Here is a 12,478-nt window from a genome sequence, read left to right on the forward strand (position 1 = left end):
GAATACTACTTGACTACAGAAAGATGGAATCTTACAAATCTTGGCAACGTGGATAGGATTAGGATAAGCAGAAATAAGTCAGAAAGATAACGACAAATACAGGATGAATTACTCATATATGAAATATACAGAAACAAAACACATATAACCAAACCAAAATAAACTCTAGAAATCTGACAGAATTGAGGCTAGCAGAAGGGGAAGAGAGGTGGAGAGTAAAGGCTGGAGGGGGCCCAGTAGGCTATGGTAGAGGATTATGGGTGCTTTGGTGGTGAGAATGGTGTGGTAACATACATCTAAAGAGGTGTGAACATATACCCCTAAATCACAGAGTTGCAAAACAACATACCTCAATAAAAACAGACACAATTTTTTGAAAGGGGAAAAACATTATAAGCAAATTATGTACAGACATATCGAATCATTAAAAAAAGTTTCTATCTTCTTTAGACTATTTCATAGACATATGTTATCTTTTACTTACATCTTGACTTAATGCCATGAAACTCCTCTGTAATTCTTTAGCGAACTCCAAGTTATTTGTGACTTCCTGGTACTTCGACACAGCATCCTAAAAGTATAAAGAGAGAACTCAATTCTACTGATAACAAAAAAGTCCACAAGACTAATTTTCTTATTAAAAATTGTGAGCATAAACTCTCTAAGAGAATGCAACATCTTTACCAGTTGATCTTGATTAAGTCTTTCCCCTTTGTTCATTCGTTCCTGGTAATCATCAAGTTTACCCTACATCAAAGGAAAAAAATAGTTAACAGTTCATGTTTAAATTACATACCAACTTACCCAAGCTAAAGTAACAAAACCCAAAAACTCCTCTAAGTTTGTTTCAAACCTTGCCCTGAAAATACTTTTTCATAAACTCTATACATAAAATAACTTCATTTAATAGTAAGCTAAAAATGAATTTGTCTCTTGAATACCAAATATTGTATTAAAACCACAACACAACATTGTATATTCTTTAGGTTTCCAAAAAAGATAGGCATCACAGGGCTGAGGCATATGCTTCCAACCCATTGGGGTGAAGGTGACAATATGGTTAGGAGCCTCATTTCATATTACCTACAGGTAGTGTATTAATTAGTAGTTTTGCTGTTATGGTCTCACAAATGAAATTAAATGTGTGAAAGTAGGGGTAGAAAATTAACCAACATTTTGCTAAGATGAAAACTTTGTGGAGGTTTCCCATGCTATAACATTAGATAAGATATTCACAAAAAAAAAAGAAAGAAAGAAAGAAAGAAAAGAAACGATATTCAGGTAATGCAGCAGTCACAAATAAAGTTACTGATTTAAGGGTCCAAGAATAGGGAATAAGCAGAAACCTAAACTAATGGGTGGGGGAGAGAAGCAATAAAAAAACATTCAGAGACACAGAAACAAGTTTAAAAACAATACTTGTAAGTTGTTCTAGGTCAAATGATCCATTTTCTTTGAACTTGAAACGTCAGTCAATTCACATAACCATTTCACCCTCATTTAAAACCCTGTAACAATTCCTTAGTTATACCGGGGATAAATAAAACCAAAGTAAGCATTAAAGGCAAATGCAAGTATCCAATTTTATTTTTAAGTGAACTAATTCACAGTCAAGAAGCCTCTAGGGCAAACAGAAAATTCAAGTCTATTGGTTAAAAAGTCAAGTTTTTACATTGATATGGCATAACCCCAGTTACAAAATATATGCTTAACTGCCTCAGAAACCTCTGAAAATCACCACAGTTCATTCATTTTTAAAAGGACAGACTTCTTTTAAGAAATAAAAAACTAAATGATTTTAATAACTTAAGAATTTAACAGCATTATAGTTAGAATTACTCAGAAATACACAAATAGCAATCACAAATTTTCTAGAATGGTCTGAAATTTAATGTTAATATAGTTAAAATTATGAATTAGTTACTAGACAAAAAAAGAAAAACTGCTTTCCTTTTTATGGTATGATACACTTTTCAAGCAATTGTAGCTGAATTACAAATTACTGTATAATGAATTTACCATACAGCCCTCATAAGGTTATATATCTAGCTTAACTTTATCATTTAATATCTTTTATGTCTAAAATATAACTGTCTATAATTTTGTCTAAAATCAAAACACAGCTCAAATCAAATTCTTAATAACTATTTGTATATACAAATATGAAAATATTTTTAATGTTAAAATGGTACCTGAATGGCGTAAGTACAGGTGGAACTCTTTTTTGCTTTATCTACATAATCTGCAGTGAGCACAGTAGGCATGATAAAAACAAGAAAATGTCATGTTCTATATAAAAATGTCAAGATTGACAGACTTCAGAATACTGTCAGAATTTTTACCAATAATAATCTTGAGTATCAAACAAATTATAGTACAAAAGCTCCAATTTTCTACAGTAGCACACTTAGTGCTCAACCTACTTAGAGATCTATGGTAGATTACATTTTCCAATGATGGCTCTGTATCTGCAGTCCCACACATGCAATGTTACCCTTGCATTCCCCAAAAGAAAACCAGTCCAAATCCCCTCCATTGTGAGCTTCAACCAATATAATGCAGTGGAAGTGATACTGTATGATTTCCACTGCTGAGTTATAAATGTAATACATCTCTGGCCTGTTTGTTGATGACTAAAAACACTTTGTTTAGAGCCCTGAACCATCATTTAAGAGTGCAATAAACCTGAGGTTGCCATGCTGCAAGGAAGCCAAATCATAAAGAGGTCTATCAGAATTCTAGTCAACCACGAAGTACTGAGAGTCATCTCTAGTCTGGGCTTCAGATGTGTGGGTAAACAAGCCTTAATCTTCCCAATCAAGTAGATATCACCAATGTGTGCCCTGTCCTAATCCATGACAGGCAAAATAGGTGGACATAACGAAAGTACTGGAACAATCTGTTACTCATCAATAACTAAAACAATATATACGGGAAAAAGAAAAGAAAAAAAAAAGAGGACAGTTCCTTATGCCTGTTAACTTGAATGAATGCATCTACAGAAATCCAATCAAAAAATAGAATCAGGGGCCTCCCTAATGGCGCAAGGGGTTAAGATGCAACCTATGAAGCTATCTGCAGCCACTGCAGCACGAGTTCAATCCCTGGCCAGGGAGCTAACCCACATGGTGCAGCAGAGCTCTCCTGTCTCACCAGCTGCTCCCCTCAGCAGCGTGTTTCAGTACATTTGCCTGTCCTCAGCTCCCCACTCTGTCTCTGGTGAATCCTCTCACCCCCGGCATCTCTGGCCTGTTCCCCAGCTCTTGTATGCATAAATAAATAAATCTTTAAAAATACATAATCAAATGAATTACTATAGGTCTTTGTAAAACATTTTCTAACTATAATAAATAAAACAAATATTTCATCACAGCCATTACATTTGTTCCTCTATAGTTAACTTTCTACACTACAGTTAATAAGTCTCCCCTATCCTTACACAAGCTTCCGCAAAGCAATATGCTGAATCTGGTGTAAGTTGCTGTGAAACAGTCCTCATTTGAGGAAACATCAAAACTTAACTAATGTCTACATAGCAGAGATGCTGTGTTAAGCTTAGGTCAGTGGTTCTCAAAGTATGATCCCCAAACCATAAACATCAGCATAAACATTTTTTAAAAATCTTTCACATTATTTGCATATATGAGCATAGTTTAGGAATTTGATGTGACCTCCTTTTTATTGGCCATTTGTGTTTTAAGTTTGAGACACTGAAAGATAAAGTCACCTTTATCTAACTTTACAGGAATGCAGATTTTTCAGGCACTACACCCCATACTACTCAATCAGAAATTCTGAAGGTGGGAACCATCAAATTTGTTGTACCAAACTCTGAGTGATCCTGATGTGTGCTTAAGTTTGAGAAACACTCACCCGGGCCAAAGACAGTACAATTCCTTTGTAATATTAAGTCCAGTAGAAGACAGAAATAAGAAATTATTCTAAATCAACTGATACAAATGTGGCCTGAGAAACCATTATATGGTTGCCTCAATTTGGAAATAGGTTGCTTAAAACACTGACTTTTAAGCAACTCAAAAAACCTATTTAATAGGCATTTTCTAGACTAACTTATATATTTAATCTATTTGCACAGCAGCCAGGCAAGGTTTAAATACTGAAGGGTCACTACAATCCATTCATAAGTGATGCTCTTATTAAAACTTGTATTTTTAGCCAAAACTTCTTAAGTTAAGAGTACTTGGTGAATACCATACTTCGCAATAGAAAGAGTCGTCAAAGGACTATAGTCATGTGGTACTGAGAAATCATTACCCCAACAAGGACAGCGCAGACCCATTTTATCTCCCATTTGTTACCTACAATAGCTGATACTACGTGATGGACATCAATTTAGTAATTTGTGCAAAGGTTAATAAAGAGGCCCTTTAAAAAATAACAGTAATAAGGCCTAAGTAACAAAAGTAGCTGTAACATAGTTATACTTTATGACTCCTGACCAAATAAATGACTTCTACTGTAGTTAACCCTTTGCACTCTGCTCTCCCCTCTCAGGGGATATTGGCAGCCAATGTCCAGAATGGTTCGGAGTGCAAAGGGTTAAAAAAACCTGTAGAAAGACAAATTAAAAAACAAAACACTAAGGTTATCTTTTCCTCTCAACTTATCATCTTCAGTGGTCTTTCTAAAGTATTTTTTCAAGTCCCCAATCTCTACATTTCTTCACCTAGAAACAGCAATTCTGACTTTGCCCACATAGTAGTAGGCAGTTGACCCTGTCTCCTATTCACCCTTTACCATTCAATTGAGAATTGCTAGCAAAATTCACAGAAGATAAAGGATAGTAAGAAACAAGTGGTTCCTCAATTTTTTAAATAGACTATTATAGCATAATCTGTTAACAGCTATCTTTAAATGCTAGAAAAGCATTTAAATCCTACATTCTCATGTAGGAGTCTAAATTGTTGGGGGGGGGGTGATTTATAATAGTGGTGAGGGTAGGTGGTAACAAACATTAAGAGTTGCCCAAAAATAAAAAGAGAAATGAGTATTCTACCAGGTCTTAGTAGACTAATGTAGACACTGAATGAACACCTGAAAAATAAAGCATAATTCCTGAACACTAGAACGGCAGAAGGAAGCTAAATTAAATGTGATCCAAGGTCCCACTGTAAGTTAACTTTTCAAGTAGATAAGTAACCTGGAGTCTAATCTGACAACTTCGGGGGGGGGGGGGCCAGGGGGAGGCAAGGAATAAAAGACAGTCCTATAAAATCCCCGGATTCCTTGTGTGCAGGTATATGAATTAACATAACAGGTATATGAATTAACAGATTCCTAACTGTGCAGGTATATGAATTAACAGAAGTTCCTGAAGCTAGCAGGAAAATAAAAATATAATGTTAAAGGGGTCCAGCATCACCTACATTGAATTAGTCTTAAAATCTAAAGATTGTGCATTTGAAAAACAAATGATCACTGATACTCTTAACAGGTGTCTGCTGAATTATTAGCTTTCCAGATTAGGATGAAATTGGTATAAATGAACAATTTACACATTCCTTTTGAGTTCAGTGTAAAAAGATGTGAACTGTAGGTTCATTTAAAATGGATACCAAAGGGCTGGGCTTTTTCTTAAGGCTAAAGTGTACTTGAGTCTTTTCTATTTGCATAATAGTATTTAAGGGCAATATAATAAAATTTCTAACGATTTACAATAGTTCAAAATCCAAGAATCATCTACACATGCCTTCTGAAGACTGTTCACAAATCTTGTTCACACTACACTAAGATTTTAAAGAATATTCTGCCAATATGATGGGTTATCAATGACTCAAAATTTTTAAAAACAAATTTGCCTACTTATCACTTCCATTTAAAAATAAATAAAAATACATCAGGAAAAATCCTATTTCAATAAAATATTGTAACTAAATTGCTCTGTGTAAAAAGCATTTTCCCTCTCATGGCTCATTCAACAGGGTTTTGTTGGTGAAGCTACAGATATTTCTATGTAATCACTGAGTCAAACTAGCAAACATATAGTTAGTGTGAAAGTATGTATTATATGTGCAAGGCATGTGTGATGTTATTAACAGCCTTACTACCTGTTCAGAAAAACACGTAAGGTAAGAACATAAGGCAACATAAAAATGTCAAGGAAGTGTAGTGACAATAGGCAGTACAGGAAGTTAGACTACTTTAGTTGAGCATGATCAAGAAGGACACCTTCCCCTTTCCTCAGGAAATAAGAACACTGAACTCTACCCAGTAAAGATTTGTTCATCTGTTTTTGCATTTATATTTTACCCAACAAAAGCACTAGCACAGCAAGCAGGAGAAATAAAGAAATGAACAAAAGCCAGGCAATTTACAATTGTAGTTTTGATTCTATTACTCTTCTGCTACTCCTCATTCTTCTGTACTATATGCATACACACCAATATACAGACTAATTAGAAAAAGGAACTGTTTACTAAAATCCAAAAGCTTAAGAATATAATTAAGATGGAAAGGTTGACACACCTCCCACTCTTCTCTACCATAATACCATAGTGCTTTTCCCTATTTTTTCTGCTTAGAACATACCAAGCTGGCAAATGTGTACCTGGGGCTTATCTAAGCAGAGACTTCAGTTTAAACTTTGAAAGTTCATTTCATTACAACAATATGGATATCCTAATGATACCAGACACAATTGGACTTTACCTTTACTGCTATTCTCAGGTCCCCATTCCCTGGACAGCCTACAAACATGAATTTAATGAGACATTAATAAAGATCCAACATAAAGAAATGGAAACTTTTTTCTTTTGCATTCAGCTTTTTAAAACAGAGGAACTCTAAAAGTAAGGATTGGAAGTAAAAGACTTTACAAGATCAGTTTAAACATGAAAAATTACACTCATGTTGCTGCACATTTATACAAATTCTAACTTACCCACACAAAACATCACAAGCCACCTTGGAATTCACCCTTCCCAACATGGGTCATTTTACATAAGCCCATTATCATTAAAAATCTTAGTTTCTTTAACAGAATGGGAATAAATTAAGGCAGTGTTCAAAGTTGACCCTTTTGCAAGTATTTTTTTTGAAAGATGAAACAATATTAATCATCTAGCCCTAAATGTAAATTAAGAAATTAATTACACAAACTTACAGGAAACTATATACTTAATCTCTTTTTTTTTAAAGATTTATTTATTTATTTATACAAGCACTGGGTACAGTCAGAAGCGCGGGAGGGTGAGAGAATTCACCAGAGCCAGAGCAGGGAGCAGAACAGGCAGAAGGACCGAGGTACACCGCTGAGGGGAGCAGCGGGCAGCAGGAGAGGTCTGCGCGCCATGTGGGACCCTCGCCCGGTGGCCAGGGAGCAGCCGGGGATCGAACCGGAGCTGCAGAGGCTGCGGGCAGCTTCGCAACCCAGCGCTCAACCGCTGCGCCACCGGGGAGGCCCTATACTTAATCTCTTAAGTCACCCAAAATGTATCCTGATACAAATTATTTTCCACATGGAAATAACCTATGGTAAGATAATGTGACCAGGTTAAAACACTCCATTCTTATTATAATACTTAGAATTCTCCACTCTTACCCCAGAAAAAGAAAGAGGTACCTATATCATCATGAAGGAATTCACAGTTTTATCATTTGAAATTCAAATTTTAAATACTTCCCAGTCTTCCTCCCTCCCTCTCTTTTCCTACTCACACACCCCCCCCCAAGGAGGCAGAGGGAAATAAATTAAACATTAGAATTTTTTTTCTGTGCAAGGTGAATGCAAAACAAAGTAATCTAGCCCTCTGCATTGCAGAGGAATAGTTCATGCAAACAGTGGAGAGGCTGACACATCAGAGATGTTAACTGTCAGGAAAAAACTTCAGATGTTAGCCCTAAGACAAGATTTCCCTTATAAAGCAGAGAAGAATGCTTTTATTTGAAAATACTTAACAAAGAAATCCCGGTACAATAGTTGCATAGAAAATTCTAAGTAGAGGTACCACTGCAATGCTCTGGAAAGAAATACTAGACTCTAACACAACAGTAGCATCCTTTTCATATTAACTGCAAAGATAGAAATTCAAAAGTCTTCAGGGAACAGTTTGAAAAACAATACTTTGACTATCACTCTGGTCACCTATTTGGTACACAAAGCTGTCAAGCTCTTCTGCAAGAGAATACTGGTTAATCTTTTACCTGACAAAGTCATTTGTATCTAAAAACCATCATGTTTAGAGAAAAAAATGCAACAATTTTAAATGTCATCTATTAAAACACCCTTTAATCTCACCAAAACTGATTACATGTTGCCATATTAAATGAGCTCTCCAGTTAAAACTAAGACTTGGTTTCAAAATATTTTGCATAGCCTAGGGCCAAGTTCTAAGCCCAAGAACCTAGTGTGAAGCAGGTAATCTCTCAATTCAATACTATACTTTAATCAGTTCAAAGACTTGTACATGGACTTTTACACTTTATTCCTTTTTATTACACCTGTATTTCTTCTATTTGCTAAGAACGCATGTAGTCTTTATAAGCCCAAATATCAGAAACTACCAGGCAACATTTAGTTGTATTACATAAGATATTTCATCAACATTAAGCATGCATTCTCAGTGAACAGATGCTTAGTTTTCCTCTAGTGGCTAGACTTATGAGAAAATTAACAAACTATTTTCTAAATGAAGCACAATAAAATTACTTCATTCTCTGTGCCTTAAGAGAAGTGACACTACATACCTAGCAGTAATTTTGGTCAAGGAAACTTGACTTTAGAATCCATGGGAAAAGATATTTTGTTCCAAAAGGCTACAATATGAATAGGTCAAGACTAAAATACAGCTCAAACATAAGTTGCTAAGTGGACTAAAGTAAAAAGAAATTCGATAGATAGCCTACTTTAGGTGTAGTAAAAATGCTCACTCACTACTGAAAAATCAATCAGTTAAATCCTTTCATACAGCAAATCATCTGCAGAAAAAAATAAATTTAAATTAGAAACCAGATATGCTTAAATTAGGAGGAAATCTAAATGCCTCAAGTTCCTCAAGTAAAATGTAGTTTTAATAATAATTAAGTCACATCAGTACTGCCAACTATTTCTTTATTATCAAAAAGCCTCACTTAACTGTAATCTGACCTTTTAATTATTCATGTATAATGTGACCTTCCAAAAACAAGGAAAACAATCTGAATATATTTGTTACTTTGTGTAGTTTATGTCTCAGTCTTTACAAGGAAATTTTTCACTTACTAGCCTACTTTATAATTTCTGTAATAACTACTTTCTGCTCTATAATTGAAGGGGCAGGGGAGTAAGCAATGTATAGTAACATAAACCTATACACTCCAATTGTGACCAGTCATGGTTCAGATTCTCATGTATATAAACTTCATTTTTTTCAGATACACTTGAACACTAGATCTTCTATCAGTCACCTAACAATGAAGTTGGCTACTAACTGGTGCCTGATTTTACATTAATACCTTTGAAGAATTATCTATCACTGAAATGTATGTTAAAACACCTATAATTAAAATATTACACCATCAATACTTATCTCCTGTCTCCAAGAAGAAAACAGAGATTTCCTAAGAATTGTGAAAACCAAACCAAACAGATTGATAAGACTGTTTATTGCAGGAAGAGGCCTTAAAAAGATAAGTCTCAATTTTATTTCGGGCATCAAAAACCCAAATTAGTTGGTGGACTTAAAGAAAACTGGCCCTAGGCATGCTTATTCTAGCACATGTTTGTATGCAGCCACTTTACAATTACAATTACTTTTGTTTATTTGATACTGTTAAATGCATTATTTCAATCATTTAAAATAAAACCCATTTGTTTTATTTTAAGGATCAGTGCAAACTAGAAATCCACCGTTAGTACATCTCTCAATTTCACAATCCATGAAATTCTAGTAAAATTCCTAACTTTCAATATAGAAGATGAGAAAGAAGTATCTTTAAGGCTTATCTTTTAAACCTCTCCCAAGATGCAAAAATCACTAAACGATTAAAATAGTTATGGCCTAAATATTGTTAGTTTTCTCAAAGTTATTGCCCACAGCCCAAATTTTAGCGAAGTAGTTACTATCTCAACATCTTAGGAAACACTACTAGGTGGGTGGCTAAATAAACACTTTTAAATGACCTCCTCAAAATTCAAGATACTACGTAATAAATACTTTTTACTAGTCAAACATGCCCCAGTTATTGAAGTTATTTTTCTTTTTAAGGTAAAAAACAAGTTTGCAAAATTTTCACAGATGTAATTACACCATTTTTGGTAGTACTTTGTTTCTCCCTTTCCACCTCCAACCTTATTGGAAGTTGAATTATTCACTGCCAAAACCCTTTCTACACACACACACACACACTCTCTCTCTCTCTCTCTCTCTCTCTCTCTCTCTCTCTCTCTCTCTCTCCCTCTCCCTGTGACATGAATTTGTACACTGTCTTGTGTGCTGAAGACAAAAAAGGCTGACTTGAAGATAAACCTCTGAGTGACCTAGAACGGCTAAACATTGAATCTAAAAAATTGTGGGTGTGGCTCGATTTTGGGGGGGGAGGGGGCGAGGGAGGCCAGTCGGGGCGGCTGCCTGGTCTCTGCCCTCCCCCTCTGCTTTCGCTTTGTGCTCACAATGCAGCTCCTGTAAAGCGCTTCCCTCTCCCCGCAGCCGCCGCCATGTTAGACGCTCTCTCCATGTGCAGCGAGACCTAGCGATGCCCCCAGTCTAACCGGGACCCACCCCCCACAACGATCTCGATCCTGGCAGTCTCCCTCTCACTCCTCTTTAGAGTTCCTTAAGGTCAAAAAGCCGCTGCAGAAAATCTTGGGATCGAGCTAAACGTGAGGCTCAGGGGGGGGGGGCACCTAGACAATTGAAACAAAGAAGGAAATGTAGGGGAGCCCATCAGCTGGGGCGGAGGGTAGCAGAGCGAAGACCTGCTCAAGAGACACACGATGGAGAAGACATTCCGGTTTAAGATCCTAAATACACTTCTCTCCCAAGGGAGAAGAGGGGACACTGAAGAGAACTCCAGGACGTTATGATAACGGAGCAGGCAAACCCCAGGGCTATAGGACGTAGGCCGCCCCAACTCCACGAGGCCGTCAGTTGAGCCCTGAGCCCCCCCATATCCGGACTTCATCGCTGCTCCCCGCGGGCACTGGCCAAAGAAATCGGGCTTTGCTAACGGAGAAAAGGGCAGCGGCCAGTCAACTCTGGGGACAGGCTAGGCCTCCCTTCCTAACGCCCCACTCCCAAAGGCCAGAAGCCTGACCCCCGCAGGAGGAGAGTCACAGAGGCCCGGGGGACGGCGCCGGTCAGGTGACAAGCACCTCCCCTAGGGGCCCATTTTCTGGGCACTGAGCTCCCGTTTGCCGTGGCGACCGGGCGTGGGGGGCAGGGCTGGGCGGAAGGAACAGCGGCAGCCATCGGGAGAGCGAGGCTGCAAGCAAGGGTCAGAGTCCCCTCGGGCCCCCCCCACTTCCCCGCCAACTCCGGGCACCTTTTTCTTCTCCAGGTTCCGAAGTTTCTTGTCGATCACCCCGAGAATCTGCTTCATGGCCTCCGTCTGGACAGCGCCGGTGCCGGTCGCCGGGTGCTGAGAGGCAGGAGCCGCGGCCCCGGCCCCCGCCGTCGCCGCCTCGCTGCCGGAGGCCCCCGACGGGGGTGGCGGCCCCGATGACTTGCTGCCGCTGCCGCTGTGGCTGGTGGCCGAGGGCATCTTGAGACCGCGAGAGGGGAGAAGAAAAAGCGGGAGGAAGGACGAGAGCGGCGAGTCAGGCGGCGGACGGGGCGAGACGCGGGACAAAACGCGCAGCCGGCGGGAGCCTGCGCGAGCCGGTGGGGGTGGGGGTGGGGGTGGGGGTGGGGACGCGGCCCGGCGCGCGCCGCGAGGGCAGGAAGGGACCGCGGGCGCGCGCGCGCGCGCGACCCGCCAGCGGGGCGCCCGGCCGGCCTCGCCCCGCCCCCCGCCCCTCCCCCGCGCCGGCCACCGGCTCGGCCTACCCGCCCCGGGGGCACCGAGGCTCGCGCCAGGGGCGGGGCCTCGCCGCGCCGGCCGCCAACGGCCAGAGCAACGGTCCCCGCCCGGGGAGCCGGCGCGCGTCTCCTTCCGCGGCCGGGAGGGAGGCGAGAGGTCGCGCCGGGAGGCCGAGGAGAGGGGAGCAGGGCACGGGGAGGGGTGGCCCGGGGTGGGGGGAGACTGGGGGGGACGAGCCCCTCGGGAAGGTCCAGGCGGTCCGGAGGCAGAGGACACTCGGGCAGCGGCCCTCTTCCCCGGCGGCGCCTCGGGCCGGCGTGGCGCTCACCGTGCGCGCGCGGAGGCTGCTGAAGATCCCGAGCGGGCGGCTGGGGGGGCGCGGGGGGCGCTGCGTTCCGGGCAGAGTCGTGCGCTCCGTGGGCGCAGGCCGCTTCGCCCTGTCCCCGCTGCACCGCGAGCCGCTGCTAGTGAGGCGGAGAGCCGGGCGCGGGAGGGACTTAGCGAGCCGGCCCTCTGGGGC

General features: G+C 40.4%; 1 protein-coding gene across 5 annotated transcripts in view; it reads right to left on the reverse strand.

Moving 5' to 3' along the window:
• The window catches only part of CAPRIN1 (cell cycle associated protein 1), a gene marked incomplete at both ends in the record, with an annotated part of 34,767 nt that extends 22,716 nt beyond the window's left edge, over positions 1–12,051 (reverse strand). For 4 of the 5 annotated variants that reach the window (XM_084255144.1, XM_084255146.1, XM_084255143.1 and 1 more), the window contains 3 exons: positions 485–571; positions 685–747; positions 11,482–11,700. In XM_084255144.1, the coding sequence (XP_084111270.1) occupies positions 485–571; positions 685–747; positions 11,482–11,700 (369 nt within the window). Of the gene's footprint in view, positions 1–484; positions 572–684; positions 748–11,481; positions 11,701–11,984 lie in introns of those variants that run through there. The other variant, XM_084255147.1, reaches the window with a different exon arrangement.
• Positions 12,052–12,478: the final 427 nt, after the last annotated feature.

Source organism: Talpa europaea (assembly GCF_964194135.1).
Source record: "Talpa europaea genome assembly, chromosome: 1".
Lineage (NCBI taxonomy): Eukaryota > Metazoa > Chordata > Mammalia > Eulipotyphla > Talpidae > Talpa > Talpa europaea.